Genomic DNA, 21,687 nt, shown 5'->3' with positions numbered 1-21,687 from the left:
TGTTCAATTAGAGAGTTCTCCTTGTGTCTTTCCATCTTTAGTGAAGACTTGCCACTTGACAGCTGATGGCACATTAAAAAAATCTTTAGCATATTGCTAATTTTCCATTTCAACAGTGTGTGTCTCCCCAAACTAGAATGTAGAAAAGTTTTATGTCCACAGTCTCTTGTAGAAAGATTGAATCTTGTTAGTTACATTGGCTCGTCAAATGTTCTATACTTGGAAAATTCAGAGAGAGGGCTGCGGTTTGCTTTTCTTCCGGGACACCTTGAGTGCAGTTTCTTCGTTCCCACACCAGGCAATTTACCATTGCCTAAAATAGCAGGCACGGGAATTCAACACGTTCTTCTGGTCTCTGAGAGCACCTACTCATGTGGTGTATAATCATACACACATACGCATTCACAAAAATAAAAATAAATTCTTTTCTTGTTGCTAAAAAGAGCTTGGAGGTGAACAATGTGAGGAAGCGTCTAACCAAAGGACAGCAATTCTACAGAACGGGCTTGACAGCAACAGGCTCTGCTACCAGTCCTAATGGACCTAAATGCTGGACTGTGGTTGTAGCACGATTTAGACAGAAAGGATCTATGTGCTGCTGTACTATATTACAGGAGCAAAGTTTCAGTCTCCTTCTGCTGGATTTTTATGAGTTGCCTATGAACTACTTACTGTCCCTGAAGAAATTCCTTTCTATCCTAAACTAGTAGTCAGGGTGTGTTCTAATCAGAAATAACTCTGAATACTATATCCTGATAGCGTACTCTTCTACTGAGACATCCATACAAGCTATTTTGATGATCAAAATAGTTGTCAGAACTCTTCTAGTAATAAAACCAAATGACATATTATGATTCACAATTATTGTCATATTGACTTTAATCAGAAACTACATAAAGTTGACAATTTCATCAGTGTGCATTATTAATTTATTAAAAACTGAATTTTAGGCGCTCAACACTTTTCAGTAGCTATTTTGAGTTAGATGTATCTAAATTATGTCATAATTTTAGATCATTTAAACCTATAATTACATGGCAGACAGGATATTGCTTCTGAAGATAATCATTAACTTTGTTAGGACAAATTCTGTTTAGGAATAGGCAGAAACACTATAAAAACACATCACTAGCATAAAGTCAAATACATATTTATTTCTGATTTATTAGTTATCAACAAGTATACAATTATTAGTTATTTTAACTGTCATGATGAATGTGTCCATAATCAAGAAAACTAGAGTTAAACTTGACAGCCTGCTGTATCTGCCATTTGGTCATGACTTCTCTGTTTCAGGATAATATTTGCTTTTTTATATGTTTTATGGCAATTCTGCAGTAAAAGGCTTCACTTATTCCACACTAATAACCCCCTGCTTTTCTTATTGTCTCCTGGGATGCTATTACTGAGTTACAGCCCTTTCAATACGGTATTGAAGGAAGCAAGCAAATGCCTATGTGGCAGTTTGAATGGGAAGTGTCTTCCCTAAGCCGCAGTACTTGCACACTTAGTCACCAGTCGCTTGTACTGTTTAAAAAGATTTGGGTAGTGCAGCCTTTCTGGAGGAAGTGCTGCCCTCCTGGCAGACGTTCAAAGTTTGAAGCCTCACACCAGGTCTAGCTCACTCTTTTTGCTTAGTGCTTGATGTTGGAGATGTGTTCTCTCAGCTTCCTGCTACATGTTCCTACTTCGTTACCATTCCTCCTCTTGGCCCTCTGCAACTGACAGTCCAAATAAATTCTCCCTTCTGTGAGTTCCTTAGTCATCTTATTTGATCACAATGGAAAGGTAACTAATGCAGCCTAAAGTCTCCTAAGAACTAAGAAGACAAAAAGTTAGAATTAAACCCTGCAAAATCTAGTATTCAAGAAACTAGTGAAAGAAAGTGACTCAGAAAGGCACCAAGGAAGAGCAAGGTGAGACCTGAAATTAAAGGATAGAAAGCGCAGTTATAAAAGCCAAGGAAAGATATTTCAAGTTTGCCTTTAACAAAAAAGATGTGGTCAAAATGTATCCAGTTTCCACCTATGACATGGCCCTCTGTTTCTAAAAAGAGAACAGGTTTACTGATCACCTAGCCTCAGAAAGGTGGGATGGTAGCTTTCTGTGTGAAAAAAAAAATGATGAAAAAGGCCTCTCACGTCACATATCTACTCTAGAAAAAGACTAGGGATTGTTTTCCAATCACTAGCACTAAACATCCAGTAATTCTGGAACCTACAAATGACTTCCCTAAGTACCACTGTGCACATGGATTTTCTCATAAATTACATCACATTTGAAAGGCATAAATTAGATGTAAGGCATTAAACATAGGCCCCAATAACATAAAATTAAGACTTGGAAAATCTTCTTCAGTACCTTAACAACAAATAATGAGGATTGACCAGAGGAACCATGGTGAGCAGGTTTCTCAGGAGTTGTCAGCTGTCCAGCCCAGGGTGCCGTGCTTCATATATTTTATCTCATTTTCAGCTTTGCAGCAGCCATTACAACAAAGATCATATTCACCTGCTGCTGAGCTCAGTTATTTAAATAAGAAAATACATGGTAAAGAGGAAATCCAAACTTCAGAATTTTAGACCATGAAAGCAGTACCTCTTGAGTGAGTGTCAGTGTTGTGGTCTCCAGTATCAGCAAAAGGCTAATAGTGCAGCTCTAAAACAGTAAACTCTTATTTAAGAGTCATCATCTTACAATGCTCTAGTCATTTTTACTGGCTGGTAGAAGAGAGATTTGAAAAGGTCTATAAGAAAACTCAAGACCTTAAATTTCAGTGGTACTGGCACTAGCTTGATTTTACAGGCTCAACATTAGTTTTTTACTGACTGTCGGATTGAGTACCTTGATCATTTTGGACACACTAAAACATCAACCATTCATCAAAAGTGGCATAAATTTAAAAATCAACAGACTTCATAGGATAATCATTAGTTTTAAAGAAAAGATGTTTAAATAAAATATTGTGTAAAGAACTCTGAAATAGCATAAGGTTTCACATAATCTTGTATATAACTGACCACAGCACAGAGTTGCAATAGGATCAACAGAAATTTTTCTTTTATTTTTTGACTTGAAAAGTGATATTGCAGTGATTCTGTCATAAGTTGCAAAACCTGGAGGTTTTACTATTATAATAAAATACTCAGATTCCATGGAACCTCTCATTGTGAAGGGCCATTCAGGAAACCTAGGTCAACCCAACCTCTATCTTATTCATGAGGGGAGCTCATCAAGTTTACCTAACCTCTCTGAACTATCGTTTCCTAAGGAATAGAAGAATAAATAATATAAAGTTCTGAGGGAGTTTAAACAACGCTTAGCAGAGAACCTGATATGATAAATGACTATGAGAGATATTTGATTCATTTTCTGAAGAAGCAGGAGAACAGAACAATAGTTTGCTTGCAGTATATGAAAAAGCCTAAGACTATCTACAGATATTTATTATAATAATACCTATTGAACACATTATATGGCAGCAATACTTATACCATAAATGGTTTTACTAGATTTTAAACCATTCAGCCTATTTGAAGTAGCTCCATCCAGGATGGGAGAGATGGTCCAGTAGGTAAGAGCACTTACTGCTCTTCAAGAGGACCTGGATTCATTTTCCACTCATGTCAGCTCAGAACTACTTGTAACTCTAGATCCAGGGCTTCCAACACCTCTTGGCTCAGAGAGCACCTACACCTGTATGGTACACAAAAGCTCACATAGGAACTAACACACAAACAAATATTTTTTTTAAAAAAGCTACATTCTTTCTTCTAACACTTTAGAAATCATATATCTAATAATTTTTGTATGTAATGCTCTTTCAGTCAGATATCAAAACAAGCAAGCACCTATGTGTCTGTGTGTTAAATGCCTCCTGTGGGCTACAGCACTTGAACAGTAGCTCGCCAATTGGTCATGATGTTTACAGAGTTTTCGGAAGTGTAGCCTTGCCAGAGAAAGGATGGCACTAAAGACTGGGGTCCTGGGGTGTATGTATACTGGTTACTTTCCCACAGAGCCTCACTGACTCATGCCTTTCTTTTACAGCAGAGAAAAACAAAAGTTTTCTTGGATTCAGAAATAACCTAGGGTTGGAGAGATGGCTCAGCGATTAAGAGCATTGCCTGCTCTTCCAAAGGTCCTGAGTTCAATTCCCAGCAACCACATGGTGGCTCACAACCATCTGTAATGAGGTCTGGTGCCCTCTTCTGGCCTTCAGGAATACACACAGACAGAATATTGTATACATAATAAATAAACAAATAAATATTTAAATAAAAGAAAGAAAGAGCCGGGCGGTGGTGGCACACGCCTTTAATCCCAGCACTCGGGAGGCAGAGGCAGGCGGATCTCTGTGAGTTCGAGGCCAGCCTGGTCTACAAGAGCTAGTTCCAGGACAGGCTCTAAAAAAGCTGCAGAGAAACCCTGTCTCGAAAAAACAAAAAAAGAAAAAAAAAAGAAAGAAAGAACCTACCTTGGTGGCTGTGGCAGCTCCACCAGCATGGGCTCTGGATGGCTGACTGCTCCCCAAACTGGCTCCTTTTTTCTTGGAAACAGAAAGTATTAATTTCAGTTTGAGAGAACACCTGAACAGTGTGCAAATGATCATACCATTAAAACACTTTATTAAACAGCAGTCAGATTAATACACTAAGCGCACACAATAAACGAAAGTTTATAATTTTTGCAGTGTCGCCTGAAGGATACATAAATAATACAAAGATAAGCAAGTTTCACAAAAGTTCTCACCCAAGAAGTCACCATATTGAACCATGAAGTCCTTCCAAAAATTTCATTTCCTGTATAGTGGCTACCTCCTTTTTTATGGTTCGACAGCGCATGTATAATAAGTCACACAAACTCTACGGAGGGTGATCTAGTAATAGATCTTAAAGACATAATTATACTTAGAAATTGTTGTCTTAGAGAAATAAAAGCAAGAACTTTTCTATAAAAAGGTAAACTACTGCCCAGCTTGCACCCAGAACACCCCCCCCCTTCATCCTCCCATCTGCAGGGCCATAAAATCCCACAGCTCAGCCTGTTTGGGTGCTGGGACTGGGAATTGAGTGCACCCAGGCGGGTGGGAGGTCCTCTGTTTCAATAGCCTGCCTACAGCAAGGTAGGCCCTTTGTCAGAGAGCTGCTTGGCCAACAAGGAGACCTGATTGTCTACCAGAAGATCCATCATTTATGGGGGTGAGTGAGTGCCTGAACCGTAGCAGCTGCCCAGAGAGGGACCAAGAACATTCCCCAACACACACCCTACACTTCCTGGGCTTCCTGCAGGGGCTATTCTCCCCGGATACTGCCTCTCTCTTCCTGTCCCTTCCCAGCTTGCACCTAGAACCCCCCCCTTCATCCTCCCATCTGCAGGGCCATAAAATCCCACAGCTCAGCCTGTTTGGGCTATGGGACAGGGAACTGAGTGCACCCAGGCAGGTGGGAGGTCCTCTGTTTCAACAGCCTGCCTGCAGCAAGGTTGGCCCTTTGTCAGAGAGCTGCTTGGCTGTAGAAGGAACGGCGGGGCCATGTCCCGCCACCCGGCTAGCTTTACCCAAAATAATTACACGGAAACTGTATTCTTTTAAAACACTGCCTGGCCCATAGTTTCAGCCTCTTATTGGCTAATACTCATATCTTGCTTTATCCCATATTTAGTAATCTGGGTAGCATCACGAGGTGTGGCTTACCAGGAGAGATCTTAACCTGCGTCCATCTCGGAGAGGAGCAGCATGTAGACTCCATATATTGACTGCCTGAAGCGTCTCCCCAACTCTACTTCCTTGTTCCCACAATTCTGTTCTGTCTACTCCACCTACCTAATTTTCTGTCTCTTAAAGGGCCAAGGCAGTTTTCTTTATTAATTAACCAATGAAAGAAACATAGACAGATAACTCTCCTCCATCATTTCCCCTTTTTCTGTTTAAACAAAAAAGAAAGGCTTCAACTTTAACATAGCAAAATTACATGTAACAAAACAGTTATCAAGCAAGTATTACAGTTACAATATTTAAATCTATTTTATCTTTTATCATAACTAAGGAAATCTATAACTATCTATTTATTCTTCAACTCCATCAAAGACTCCAGAAGGATATAATATTACCTAAGTAAACAAGTCATGTGTAACTTTCAAACGCTAGAAATGACAGAGACAACTCGCTGCCTAGACAGTCACCCAAAGTTCCTCTGTACCGTTGGGGCATCCATCTTCAGCCTTCAGGCCCATAGTGTCCAGCAGACTTTTTCATGAAGCAGGAAATTCCAAAGACAGTTCAGTCACTTTCTGCTGTGTCCTGCAGAACGTCTCGCAGACTCTTTCATGAATCAGGAACCCCGAAAGACCATCTCACCTTTAGGCAAGTTCAGCAGTCCTCTCTCTGCGGGTTCTTTGTGTCCAGTTTATGGAACAGTCCAGCCAAGAGCAGTTTCTTGCCCAAATGGCTAACAAACTCCATAAGTAGCCTCTTCGATGCCCATCTTCCTCTTGAAGTAGATTGGTGCTTCCAGGAGCAGACGTGTCTCATTGTCATGAAAAACCCTAAGTTATTAAAACATTAAATGCCATATTCTGCAGTCTTTGAAAGATATGAAGAATGTCTATTTAACTAAAATATATCTCTATATATCTAGAAAATCTAATTAACATGACTATAAGCTTGACTATTATCAATGATTATCCATTAACAACCTATATTTCCTAATTATACATTACATTTTTAGATGGACTACATTATTACAATACCTTAATCAGGATCAGAAATACATATACATATAACAAATTGACCTTAAAATCCATACCAATGCAAATTATTCATATCTATATCATATCCCCCTTTAAATGTAAAAGAACATTTATAAACAGTATTTGGGAATGTGGGCGCAGTTATTTCTCTCCAAACTGCTTCCTGCTGAGTGGGGGCGTTGTTATTTAGGTCTTTCATGGTATAACCTGTCTGCTAGGTTCATCTCAGTCGGCAGTTGAGCGAAGTAATTTTTTGAGGGTGTTCACAGCAACCTTTCAGGAGGGCGCGGTCTATCATACCATATTGGGATAGAAGCAATCCACAGAGTCTCGTCCTCTGTGAAAATAAAAGAAGAAACTCTTTTCCAAAGCATCATGTTCTTAGATCCAAATCCTGAAGTCATACCGTTAAGATGTCCATTCTGGTCTAGCCTGGCAGCCCATATAATGAAATGTCTCTCTGTATTTAGCTCCTTTACAGTCAAAAAAATCAAAGAAAACACAACAAAATACATAATCCAGACTCTCTGTGAATTTTCCATTTTTACGTGGCTTATTTTTACTCTATCACTTTACTTCTTTTAATCTATAACTATCTGTACTCTGTCTCTTTAAAGACTTTAACCTTTTTTTTAAGGCATTAACTTTATTCTCTATATTTTCTTTTTCTCTCTTTTAAGCCTACGTGAGCCATTTAAAGGCCTTTTATGTCTGAATCTTTTCTATTGTGAATCTGTAATTTTTTACTATCCAGGAGCACTTCTTAAAAGGTTAACCACTTCTTAAAATCTTAAGTTGCTCCAGGTAGAGGTAATACGGTACTGCCTGTTTACAGCCAAGTCTAAACCTTAACTGCACTGTTATTATGGTAATTGCGATAGACCTGTCTGAGCTCAGCACAATTCAGCATGGCGGAGCAGAGCCAGAGCTGCTACTGCCTCAGTCATTTGGTGTCCCTGAGCTGCACACAGTTACAGGTACACAGCAGTCCACATTGGAGCTGCACTCAGCAGTTTAATTTTGATACTGAGCGTGCAGCACAGAAACTCTTTTAATCCAAGTCACAGCCGAATCTGAGACACAGAGCACCGGGCAGTCTGAAAACACCTCTCTCTCTATGGCAGCAGGAATCCGCAAATGCTGTCCCGCTTGCCTAAGCCTGATTCCGCCATCTGCCCAGGTGCAGGCAGGGAGCAGTGAGCGATTGGCATGGTCTCAGAGTACTTTCTTTCCGATCCCAAGCGGGCAAGGTTTTTAAGTGGATTTAGTCACCACTTTGGAGCGCCAAACTGTAGTGGGAACGGCGGGGCCATGTCCCGCCACCCGGCTAGCTTTACCCAAAATAATTACACGGAAACTGTGTTCTTTTAAAACACTACCTGGCCCATAGTTTCAGCCTCTTATTGGCTAATACTCATATCTTGCTTTATCCCATATTTAGTAATCTGGGTAGCATCACGAGGTGTGGCTTACCAGGAGAGATCTTAACCTGCGTCCATCTCAGAGAGGAGCAGCATGGAGACTCCATATAGTGACTGCCTGAAGCGTCTCCCCAACTCTACTTCCTTGTTCCCACAATTCTGTTCTGTCTCCTCCACCTACCTAATTTTCTGTCTCTTAAAGGGCCAAGGCAGTTTTCTTTATTAATTAACCAATGAAAGAAACATAGACAGATAACTCTCCTCCATCACTTGGCCAGCAAGGAAAATTGAACTTCTAAAAGAAGACCCATAGGGGATTATTCAGAGGAAGAAATGGGCAGGCGCCAATGCAAGAATTCCTCCAACAATTTGAAAAACAACATGAAATCACCAGAACCCAGCGAACTTACAACAGGAGGATGTGAACACACTAATCAAGAAGAAGTAGAAAAAATTGACTTCATGAAAGTAATAGAGATCCTTAAATAGGAGGTGAAAAGCTCTCTTAAAGAAATGGACGAGAAGAATAACAGAAAGTTTGAAGAATTGAGTAAATTCGTATACAATATCCTAGGAAACCAAGAAAAAAAATCAAACAGATAATGGAAACAGTGCAAAACTTGAAAACTGAAATGGAGGCAAGGAAGAAAACACAAGCAAAGGGACAGCTGGATATGGAAAATCTACGTAAACGAATAGAGACTACAGAAACAAGCATAACCAACAGAATACAAGAGATAGAAGAAAGAATCTCAGATTCTGAAGATACCATAGAGAAAATAAACACACTGATAAAAGAAAACAGGAAATCCAACAAATTCTTATCACAAAACATTCAGGAAATCTGGAACACAATAAAAAGACCAAACCTAGGTATAATAGGGGTAGAAGAAGGAGAAGAATGACAGCTCAATAGTCCAGAAAATATATTTAATAAAATTATAGAAGAAAACTTCCCCAACCTAAAGAAAGATATTCCTATGAAGGTTCAAGAAGCTTACAGAACATCAAATAGACTGGATCAAAAAAAAAATCCCCTCGCCATATTATAATCAAAACACAAAACATACAGAACAAAGAAAGAATATTAAGAGCTGCAAAGAAAAATGTCAAGTAACGTATAAAGGTAAACCTATCAGACTTACACCTGACTTCTCTACGGAAACCATGAAAGCCAGAAGGTCCTGGATAGATGTTCTGCAGAAAATAAGAGACCATGGATGCAAGCCCAGATTATTATACCCAGCCAAGCTTTCATTCACTATAAATGGAGAAAACAAAATATTCCAAGATAAACACAAATTTAAACAATACATAGCCACAAATCCAGCCTTGCAGAAAGTAATAGAAGGAAAATCACAAACCAAGGAATCCGGCATTGCCCCAAATAACTCAGACATCTAGCAACCTTTCACCAGCACATCTCAAAGAAAGGAAACACACAATCCCTACTGCCAAAAAAACAAAAACAAAAACAAAAACAATGACCGGAGTTAACAACCACTGGTCATTAATATCATTTAATATCAATGGACTCAATTCACCTATAAAAAGGCACAGGATAAGAGATTTATATGAACACAGGATCCAACATTCGGCTGCTTGCAAGAAACACACCTCAACCACAAAGACAGACATCTACTCAGAGTAAAGGGTTGGGAAAAGGTTTATCAAGCAAATGGACGTAAGAAACAAGCGTGTGTGGCCATACTAATTCCTAACAAAGTTGACTTCAAACTAAAATCAATCAGAAGAGATGGAAAGGGACACTTTATACTCATAACAGGAAAAATCCTTCAGAATGAAGTCTCAATCCTGAATATCTATGCCCCTAATATAAAAGCACCCACGTATGTAAAAGAAACATTACTAGAACTCAAGGCAGCCTTCAAGCCACACACACTGATAGTGGGAGATTCCAACACTCCTCTCTCACCAATGGACAGGTCAATCCGACAGAAACCTAACAGAGAATTAAGAGACTTAATGAAGGTAATGAACCAAATGGACTTAACAGACATCTGTAGATATTGCACTTAAATAAAAAAGAATATACCTTCTTCTCTATGGCTCATGGAACCTTTTCAAAAATCGACCACATACTCAGTAACAAAGGAAACTTCCACAGTTACAAAAACATATTAGTAACCACCTGCGTCTTATCGGATCACCATGGATTAAAATTAGAATTTAACAACAATGCTACCCCCAGAAAGCCTACAAATTCATGGAAACTGAACAGTCAACTACTGAACCACACCTGGGTCAAGGAAGAAATAAAAAAGAAATTAAAGTCTTTCTTGAATTTAATGAAAACAAAGACACAATATACTCAAACCTATGGGGCACTATGAAAGCAGTGCTACGAGGAAAGTTCATAGCACTAAGTGCCCACTTAAAGAAAATGGAGAAAGCACACATTGGAGACTTAACAGCACACCTGAAAGCTCTAGAAAAAAAAAGAAGCAGACTCATCCAGGAGGAGTAGAAGACTGGAAATAATCAAACTGAGGGCTGAAATCAACAAAATAGAAACACAGAAAACAATCCAAAGAATCAATGAAACAAAAAGCTGGTTCTTGGACAAAATCAACAAGATTGACAAACCCCTAGCCAAACTAATCAAATGGCAGAGAGAGAACATACAAATTAATAAGATCAGAAATGAAAAAGGGGACATAACCACAGACACAGAGGAAATTCAGAGAATGATTAGATCTTACTACAAAAGCCTGTATGCCACAAAATTGGAAAATGTAAAAGAAAGAAATGGACACTTTTTTAGATAAGTACCATATACCAAAGTTAAACCAGGACAAGGTTAACATTCTAAATAGTTCCGTTAGTCGCTAAGAATTAGAAACTGTTATCAGAAACCTAACTACCAAAAAAAAGCCCAGGACCAGATGGTTTCAATGCAGAATTCTACCAGAACTTCCAAGAAGACCTAATACCTATACTCTTTAAGGTATTTCATAATATAGAAACAGAACAGTCATTGCCGAATTCCTTTTATGAATCTATAGTTACCCTGATATCTAAACCACACAAAAATTCAGCCAAGAAAGAGAATTACAAGCCAATCTCACTCATGAACATCGATGCAAAAATTCTCAATAAAGTACTGGCAAACTGAATCCAAGAACACATTAGAAAAATTATCCACTACGATCAAGTAGGCTTCATCCCAGATATGCAGGGCTGGTTCAACATATGAAAATCTATCAATGTAATTCATCATATAAACAAACTGAAGGAAAAAAACCATATGATCATCTCATTAGATACTGAAAAAGCATTTGACAAAATTCAACACTCCTTTATGATAAAGGACTTGTAAAGATTAGGGATACAAGGTCATTCCTAAATATAATAAAGGCTATTTACAGCAAGCCGAGAGTTAACATCAAATTAAACGGAGAGAAACTCAAGGCCATCCCACTAAATTCAGGAACACAACAAGGCTGTCCACTCTCTCCTTATCTCTTCAATACAGTGCTTGAAGTTCTAGCAATAGCAATAAGACAACACAACGGGATCAGGGGATTCTAATTGGAAAGGAAGAAGTTAAACTTTCGTTATTTGCAGATGATATGATAGTGTACATAACCGACCCCAAAAAATCCACCAAAGAACTCCTACAGCTGATAAACTCCTTTAGCAATGTGGCCGGATACAAGATCAACTCCAAAAAATCAGTTGCCCTCCTATATACAAAGGATAAGGAAGCAGAGAAGGAAGTCAGAGAAGCGTCACCTTTCACTATAGCCACAAATAGCATAAAATATCTTGGGGTAACTCTAACCAAGAAAGTGAAAGATCTATTTGACAAGAACTTTAAGTCTCTGAAGAAAGAAATTGTAGAGGATACCAGAAAATGGAAGGATCTCCCTTGCTCTTAAATTGGGAGGATAAACATAGTAAAAATGGCAATACTACCAAAGGCAATCTATAGATTTAATGCAATCCCCTTAAAGATCCCATCAAAATTCTTCACAGATATTGAGAGGACAATAATCAACTTTATATGGAAAAACAAGAAACCCAGGATAGCCAAAACAATCTTATACAATAAAGGAACTTCTGGAGGCATTACCATCCCTGACTTCAAACTCTATTACAGAGCTACAGTATTGAAAACAGCCTGGTACTGTCATAAAAACAGAGAAGTTGAACAATGGAATCGAATAGAAGACCCAGATCTTAACCCACAAACCTATGAACACCTGATTTTTGATAAAGTAGCTAAAAATACACAATGGAAGAAAGAGGGTATCTTCAACAAATGGTGCTGGCTTAACTGGATGTCAACCTGTAGAAGAATGAAAGTAGATCCATATCTATCACCATGCACAAAACCCAAGTCCAAATGGATTAAAGACCTCAATATCAATCTGAACACACTGAACCTGTTAGGGGAGAAAGTGGGAAGTACTCTACAACATTTGGGCACAGAGACCACTTCCTACGTATAACCCCAGCAGCACAGACATTAAGGCCAATATTGAATAAATGGATCCTCCTGAAGCTGAGCAGCTTCTGTAAAGCAAAGGACACTGTCACTAAGACAAAAAGGCAGCCTACTGACTGGGAAAAGATCTTCACCAACCCCACAACAGACAAAGGTCTGATCTCCAAAATATATAAAGAACTCAAGAGACTAGACTTTAAAATGCTAATTAACCCAATTAAAAAATGGGGCTCTGAACTGAACAGAGAATTCTCAACAGAAGAAGTTCAAATGGCCAAAAGACACTTAAGGTCATGCTCAACCTCCTTAGCAATCAGGGAAATGCAAATCAAAACAACATTGAGATACCATCTTACACCTGTCAGATTGGCTAAAATCAAAAACACCAATGATAGCCTTTGCTGGAGAGGTTGTGGGATAAGGGGTACACTCATCCATTGCTGGTGGGAATCCAAACTTGTGCAACAGCTTTGGAAAGCAGTGTGGTGGTTTCTCAGGAAATTTGGAATCAAATTACCCCAGGACCCAGCAATTCCACTCTTGGGAATATACCCAATAGATGCCCAATCATATTACAAAAGCATTTGTTCAACTATGTTCACACCAGCATTATTTGTAATAGCCAGAACCTGGAAACAACCGAGATGCCCTTCAGTAGAAGAATGGATGAAGAAAGTGTGGAATATATACATATTAGAGTACTACTCGGCGGTAAAAAACAATGACATCTTGAATTTTGCATGCAAATGGAGGGAAATAGAAAACACCATCCTGAGTGAGGTAACCCAGGCCCAAAAAGATGAAGATGGGATGTACTCACTCATAATTGGTTTCTAGCCATAAATAAAGGACATCGAGCCTATAATTCATGATCCTAGAGAAGCTAAATAAGAAGGTGAATCCAAAGAAAAGCATATAGTAATCCTCCTGGATATTGGAAGTAGATAAGATTGTCGGGCAAAAAATGGGAATTTGGGGTGGGATGGGATATGGGTAAGGGGGGATGGGGAGAGAAAAGCATTAAGGGGAGGATGGGAAGAGCTTGGGGGAATAGGATGGTTGGGATATTGGAAGTGTGGATGTGGGAACAGGGAAATATATATCTTAATTAAGGGAGCCATTCTAGGGTTGGCAGAGACTTGACTCTAGAGGGGTTCCCAGGTGTCCAGGAAGATGCCCCCAGCTATTTCCTTGGACAGCTGACAAGAGGGAGCCATACTCATGAATATCTTGCATATCACCATAGAACCTTCACCTGGCGTTGGATGGAGATAGACACACTGGAGCACCGGACTGAGCTCCCAAGGTCCTGATGAGGAGCAAAAGGAGGGAGATCATAAGCAAGGAAGTCAGGACCGTGAGGGTTGCGTTCACCCATTGAGACGGTTGGACAGAACTAATGGGAGATCACCAAGTCCAGTTGGAATGGGACTGATGGAACATGCGACCAAACCGGACTCTCTCAATGTGGCTGATGGAGGAGGATGACTGAGAAACCAAGGACAATGGCGATGGGCTTGGACTCTATGGCATGGACGGGCTCACTGTGATCCTTGTCAGTTTGGTTGCTCACCTTCCTGGACCTGGGGGGAGTTGGGAGGACCTTGGACTTCACATAGTGAAGGGAACCCCATGGCTCTCTGGCCTGGAGAGTGAGGGAGTGAGGGTTCGGGTGGAAGGAAGGGGAGGGGAGGGGGAGGAAGAGGGAAGGAGATGGAAATTTTTAATAAAAAAAAAAACAGTAAAAAAAGGTAAACTACTATAACATCAAGAAACTGAAAACAGTATACATAGTACTTAGGTATATTGAGAACATATGATGTGTCAAACACATACTGACTGCCATTAACAAACAGAAGAAAATTCTGAGATCAATATGGTAGGAACAAAGATATATGAACAAGATATTATTTATACATACCTAGAATAACCAAAAGTTATAAGACAAGACATAAACAGACAAAATAAAATACAGTTATTTCCCACACACTGTTTCCATAGTGTCTTGTGTTAAGAGTATCTTCATTGCAGTGCTGGTGACACAGATCTACGCAAACAGTAACAGGGCCAGAACGATGTATACATGATGCATAAACATCCATACCCTAGTTTTGATATTGTGCTATGGATATATCATCAATATCAACATATAATCAATATGGATATAGTAATCAATATCTATGTAAAGAAAGTACAATTAGGAACTGATTACAAATTGCAGAAGAAAACACTGGAGGCATGGTAACAGAAAATGTCCCAAAAGTCCACAGAGAGCAAAAGAGTCAGAGGAAAGTACAAAGAGCATTTGGGCATTAGTAGGGTAAAGTCAAGCTGCTAGTTCACATGTAACTAAATTTCCAAGGAAAGGTGTGAGATGGAGAAATAAAGTATTTTAAAGTGGCCAAAATGTTTTCAAATTTTATGAGAAATATAAGCCTAACAATCTAAGAATTTAATAAATCCCAAAGACAGGTTGGATATTATGACAATGCATTATTATGAAAATACTCCTTCCATTCTGAGACTGGAACTTTTGCTGGATCACACAACTACAGGCCACCTTGGGGTCACTTAAGACTAAAGACTGCTATCCTACTGTGTACTCTGCCTTTAAGAGGACAATGTAACAACAACCTTTACTTGTTGTGGATTTCCAGATAATCAACTTTTACAACCCAACTTAAGGCATAGCTGTAATCTTGAATTATTTACTTTTCCATGCCCTGACCCAGAGTAATACATATGGTTCAGTTGTTGAAAGCAATAAATATAAAGGTTGAAATCAACCACCTAAAATTCACAATAAAGTTTGAACAGAAAGTTATAGACATATGTACATTGGCTGATGAACAATGTTTGTAGTACTGTTTGCTGTCTGGGTCAGTTGGGTCAATCAGGATCCAGTGACTTGGCCCCTTATGAAACTTTGTTAAGATTTCTGTGAAGTATCCTCTTCCTTCCCCCATGGGATACTGTCTGAGCTGTTCAATAAAAGCAGAGCAAAGTCCTGTGCCATGGATAAAGACACACAGATATACACAGGTGATGTAGGTGTGTCTTCTATCTATCTGATGATTTCATTGGCTAATTAATAAACTGCTTGGCCTAAGAGGTTAGAACATAGGTGGGTGGAGTAGACAGAACTGAATGCTCAGAAGAGGAAAGTGAGGCAGATGCCTCGGGCAATAGCCATGCCTCTCCTCTCTGAGCCAGTCGCCATGAAGCCAGCCACCAGGTCAGACATGCTGAATCTTTCCCGGTAAGACACCACTCGTATGTTACATAGATTATTAGATATGGGTTAAAGCAAGAGATGTGAGATTTAGCTAATAAGAGGCTGGAACTAATGGGCCAGGCAGTGTTTAAATGAATACAGTCTGTGTGTTGTTATTTCGGGGCATAAGCTAGCCAGGCGGCCAGGAGCTGGGCGGGATTAAAAGCAGGCCTGCTCACAGCTCCACACTACACACAGGGAAAGATACACAGACAGAACACAGACACAGATTCACAAGACACCCTTTAGGCAGGCACAGATTCAGACTCTCACAACAGAGAGAATATGTAAGCCATAGAGATCATGGAGAAGAAAATTCAAATCTGGACCACTCTTGGTTAAATGACTCCAGGAATCTCTATTTCATTTTTTTAATGAGACACTGATTCATTCTTGGTGACTTTGACCTAATCACTATAGGAGTTGATTCATGCACAGTATAAAATAAAGGAACAAGCAGGTTTGCAAGTTTATATTCCCCAGATACCCAGTGATGATGATGCCATCTGCCTCACACAAGGAAGCTGGTGAGATTGCAGCTTACCCCCAATCCAACAATTCTCTTTTATGTCTTCACATACAGTGAAGATAAGTGTATGAGGGCACTGGCCCACCTTTCTACTTAAGACATAAAAACGGATCCCAGAGTCCAGGGGCCACGGTTCTGACTCTAGTTTGCAATGATCTACAAGTAACTGATCCAATGTTATGAATGACAATTTTGACTGCACAAACTTTTGTGTCTAAATGACTGCTGAAGCATTTAAAGGCTTAACTTGGAAGCTAGCATGCTCAAATAACTGCTAAAAATAGGCTTGGGTCCCTGTTTGTTGAACTACTTAAGAAACTGTAGCGCACTATCTGAATATCCTCAAAGGTAAACAAATGCTTATCTTCCTAATGTACAAGTAGCAACTGAAATTTACAAAGTTGCTCAGATTCATATCCAGGTAAACATAAGAGCAGATAATATCAATCTTACTGAAAACCATTGAGGGAGGAGAGAGAAGTATTTTCTGGTATTAAGGCAGTAGGAAATGGCTTTCAAATTATGTCAACAATGGAAATTATCAGATTATTGTTGAATTTTATTGTTCTGAAGTCACCCATTTCTTGTTTCATACCTCTAAGTATGATGATGTACCCTAAAATCAATATGAAACAATATTGGTGAGATTTTCACATTTTATTTTCTTATTTGCTTTTAACCCATGCATTTTAATTAACATTTAATAACTTGATGGAACATGATTTGTAAGCTCTAACTAAAATGTGTAGGTTTTGGTATGTTTGTTAAAACAGTTCTATACTCAAAAGTCAGTTCATGAAATGACAACATGAAAACATAATATTTGAAAACATTATCCATGAAAAAGATGTCTTTTTAAAGGACAGGCAGATTCCTCAGCACCAGCAATTATAGTGTTTTAATTATTGTTCATAAAGATTCTTGTACAGCATGATGTAAGTGTTTCACAGGTAAGTACAAATGGCTTTTATTATGTAAGAGTATGAATATGTGCTATTACAAATGCAACATAGTAAATGGGATATTCTGGTTGGTGAAAATATTGATAAATGTTGTAAGGAGCAGGCCTAATGAGTAACTCCTACTGCTATATAGAAATTTTAAATGAAAAATAAAATGTGCCCTGTTTCATATTTCAGTGACATACACTCTGGCAAGCACCTTCTGGCAGGGTTTTGTTTGGCTTAGTTTGGTTTGGTTTTCTTGTTTGTTTTGATAATTACTTAGTTTCCATTTAGTTCTTCAAGCAGAAATCCACAAGGTGTTCCAGTCTCATCTTCTAGTCTAGGGCAGCTCAACTGCCAAGGACTCTAAAGAATATTATCCTCGCCGGGCGGTGGTGGCACACGCTTTTAATCCCAGCACTCGGGAGGCAGAGGCAGGCGGATCTCTGTGAGTTCGAGGCCAGCCTGGTCTACAAGAGCTAGCTCCAGGACAGGCTCTAAAAAAGCTGCAGAGAAACCCTGTCCCAAAAAAAAACAAAAAAAAAAAAGAATATTATCCTCTCCAGGCTGTCCCTGTATTCTGACTCAGTGAAATGGGAGAGTTCTGCCTGCACCACAGAGGTCCAAATGACATTATGCTTCTTTAAATAATAGAGTAGAAGGAAGAAAAAGAGTGAGGAGGTATAGAAATAAACTAGAAAAATATGATAACAGTAATATGAAAGTCTATGGACTATGGTCTTTGTATTTTGAGTTAGAATTATTTTTTAATTTAATTAAAAATGTTTTGATAATTTCATGCTTGAGTACTATATTTACATAATTTCATCTTTCCCTCTCCTCTTGTGTCTCCCATCTCAAATCAATGAACCCTTTTTTAGATATACACACATATACACACATACTGTGATGGCTATTCTTGGTTGTCAATTTGAACACATCTGGAATTAACTAAAATACAGAAATGGAGGGCACATCTCTTGAGGGAATTTTATTTAATTTAAATTAGGGAGATCCACTTCTAATCTTGATATTTGAGGCAGAAAGACACATTCTATTAATATGGATCTTGAGGCAGACAGACATGCTTTTAATCTGGGCCACACTTTCTGCTGGGAGTCTATATAAGGACAGGGAAGAAAGAAGGTTTTGCTCTTTGCCTACTTGCCTTAGCACTGCTAGAAAGCCCATTCTTTTACTAACATTACATCCTACTTCTTCAGAATTCCAACATCTACGTAGACCAGCTGGAACTCCAGCCTTATGGACTAAGCAACTTAAGGATTCTTGGACTTTCTGTTCACAACCAGCCATTGTTGGATTAGCTGGACTGCATCTTGTAAGTCAATCTAATAAATCCCTTTTATATATGTATATGTATATATATATATATAGACATATATAGATTCATTTTATAAATTGTGTTATGCTAGAGAACCCTGATTAATACATATACTTAAGTATATGCATGTACTTATATACATATATACACACTAACATATAAACATAAATTGTTACATGCACATATGCATACATACAAATATATAAGTGGCTGAATCCATTTAGTATGACTTGTATACCTGTTTAATACTGATCACTTACTTCAGATAATCTATCAAACAGCTCATCCCTGGAGAAGAATGATTCTCTCTTCAGTAGGTATTAACTGTCCATAGTTCATCATCTGGAGTGGGACCTTGTAAGGTTTCCCCCACATACATCGGTATATATCTTAGCTAGGTGTCTTTTGTCATATTAAAACACCAAACAACACCATGACGAGAAGCAATTTGGGAAGGAGGGGTTTATTTTAATTTACAACTCTCCACTCATATTCCGTCACTGAGAGCAGTCAGGGCAGGAACTCAAGGTTGGAACTTGGAGATGGGAACTGAAACAGAAACCTGGGAGGAACACTGCATACCAGCTTGCTCCTCATATCTTGCTCAGCCTACTTTCTTACACAGTCAAGACCCACCTGTCCAGGACTGGTTCCACTCATGGTAGAGTGGACCCTCCCACATCAATCACTAATCAACAAGCCAAACAGATTTGCCTTATGAAGGAATTTATAAAACTATCAATGGAGAGTCCCCCTTCTAAATGATTGTTGCTTCTGTCAAGTTGGCATAAAATGAACCATGACAGCATGACAGCTGGTATTGTCATTGTGCATGTCTTGTTTAAGGGATCATATTTTTGAGATCTCATGGGTGCAATCTTTGCTGTCATATACAGAATACACTATCTTGAAGCAGATGTCCTATCCTGGTCCTCTGGTACTCACAATCTTTTAAGACCCTCTTCTGTGATATTCCCTGAGCCTTAGGTGTAGAGGTTGTTTTGTAGATGTGTCGATGTGGTTGAGCTCCGTGCAATCAGTGATACAGGATTCACCTCTGTATGCTGTGCATACCAATGGTGAATAAACAAATTGGCTTGTTGATAGGACAGAACTTAGGTAGACAGGGAAAACTAAACTGATTGCTGGGAGAAAGGAGGCAGAGTCAGGAGAAGACATGGAGCCATTGCCAGAACAGACATGCTGAAACTTTGCTGGGAGGCCATGACCTCGTGGTGATAAACAGATTAAGGAGATGTGTTAAATTCAAATGTAAGAATTAGCAAATAAGAAGCTAGAGTAAATGGGCCAAGCAGTGTTTTAAATAATATAGTTTATGTGTGATTATTTCAGGTCTGAGCTGCCAAATGGCAGGAATGACCAAGCAGTCTCTATACAACAAATTGGCACCTACATGCCAACTATAATCCACGTAAATCCTGAGAAAACTTAAAAAGGAATGCTAGACACAAAAATGCAAAGTTTAACACAGTTTCTTGCTGTTTGCTGCTGGCATGCCACAGCTCCTTTAAGAGAGCTTTTCTTGACTCAGCAGTAGCAGAAAAAAAGCCGCAGTTTTGAAATGCCGGCTTTCTGGGCTGTACTGCCAGAGCAACCTCTGGCTGTTTCAGGAGACCGAGCATTTAAATGGGGTTTGTGAACAGAGTGCTACAACTTGCTTAATGGAAACATAGACTGCCTGTGTGCCTAAAAATAGAGCTGTGAGCATGGCTCTCAGAGGCAGCAACAGCTCTGCCATGCTGGACTAGTTGGGGCAGCAGACAATTTCCCCTAGCAATGGCATCACCTAAGTTTATAAGAAGAGCTTAGCATTTCAAGAAGCACTTCTCATCAGAAAATAATTACAGATATGCAATAAAGATAAATCCAGATGAAAATGAGACACAGTGTTGGATAAATGTACATTGGTTTGGAAGAAACAAGAAAAGGATTATAGAAAGTTGGAAAAGAGGCAAATTGTTTAAAAAAATAAAGTCTTTAAAGAGACAGAATACAGACAGTAATAGATTGTAAGGAGTAAAGAAAAATAAGCCATGTAAAGATGGAAAATTCACCGAGACTGGAATATATATATATATATATATATATATATATATATATATATATATATATTTGTGTTTTCTTCTAATTTTTTGACTGTGAAGGAGCTAAGTACAGAGAGACATTTCATTGTATGGGCTGTTAAGCTAAACCAGCATATATGTTTTAAAGGTAACTTGAATAAGAATATGAATCTAAGGATATGTTGTTTGGATAAGAGGTTCTTCCTTTGTTTCCACAGAGAATGAGAACCTGTAAAATTCTTCCAGACTAATGTGGTTTGATGGACCAAGACCCTCTAAAAGGCCACCTTGAACACTGCTCAAAAAATTAATTTGCCTGATAAACTGGACGCAGATTGGAGAATACTATGCCCATATTCCCAAATATTATTTGTAAATGTTTCTTTACATTTAAAGGGGGATATGCTATAGAGATGGATACTTTGCATTGATGTGAATGTTGGTTTATTGATACAAATTTAAGATCAATTTTGTTATATGTATATGCATTTCTGATCTTAATTAAGGCATTGTGTTTCTGTAGCTCATTTAAAAATGTAATATATAATTAAGAAATATAGGTTAATAGATAGTCATACTAATCGAGCCTGTAGTCATATTAGATAGGTTTTCTAGATATACAGAGATATATTTCAGTTAGGTATTCTTCAAATCTTTCAGAGACCTTCAGAATATGGCATTTAAAATGTCTTAAGAACTTAGGACTTTTCATGACAATGAGACACTTCTGCTCCTGGCAGCACCAATTACTTCAAGAGGAAGATGGGCAACAAAGAGGCTCCTTATGGAGTTGGTTAGACATTTGGGCAACATTCTAGCCTAGACTGTTTGATGAACTGAACATGCAAGACCTGCAGAGAAATGACTGTTGA

The 21,687-nt window shown here is 38.7% G+C and overlaps 1 protein-coding gene and 1 long non-coding RNA gene across 12 annotated transcripts in view; one reads left to right on the top strand and one right to left on the bottom strand.

The window, feature by feature from the left end:
• The window catches only part of Cast (calpastatin), a 128,358-nt gene that overhangs the window by 87,325 nt on the left and 19,346 nt on the right, over positions 1-21,687 (bottom strand). For 6 of the 11 annotated variants that reach the window (XM_038321805.2, XM_038321802.2, XM_038321800.2 and 3 more), the window contains exon 3: positions 4,478-4,549. The exons of the other annotated variants lie outside the window; for them this stretch is intronic. In XM_038321805.2, the coding sequence (XP_038177733.1) occupies positions 4,478-4,549 (72 nt within the window). The remainder of the gene's footprint in view (positions 1-4,477; positions 4,550-21,687) is intronic. 11 annotated transcript variants of the gene reach the window in all.
• Positions 15,841-21,258, top strand: LOC119809083. Its single transcript, XR_005284620.1, has 3 exons — positions 15,841-15,901; positions 18,613-18,728; positions 21,034-21,258. It is a non-coding gene; the product is annotated as an uncharacterized LOC119809083 (long non-coding RNA).

Source organism: Arvicola amphibius, chromosome 3 (genome assembly GCF_903992535.2).
Source record: "Arvicola amphibius chromosome 3, mArvAmp1.2, whole genome shotgun sequence".
NCBI classification, from domain to species: domain Eukaryota; kingdom Metazoa; phylum Chordata; class Mammalia; order Rodentia; family Cricetidae; genus Arvicola; species Arvicola amphibius.
This window is presented reverse-complemented; position numbering and strand designations above follow the sequence as displayed.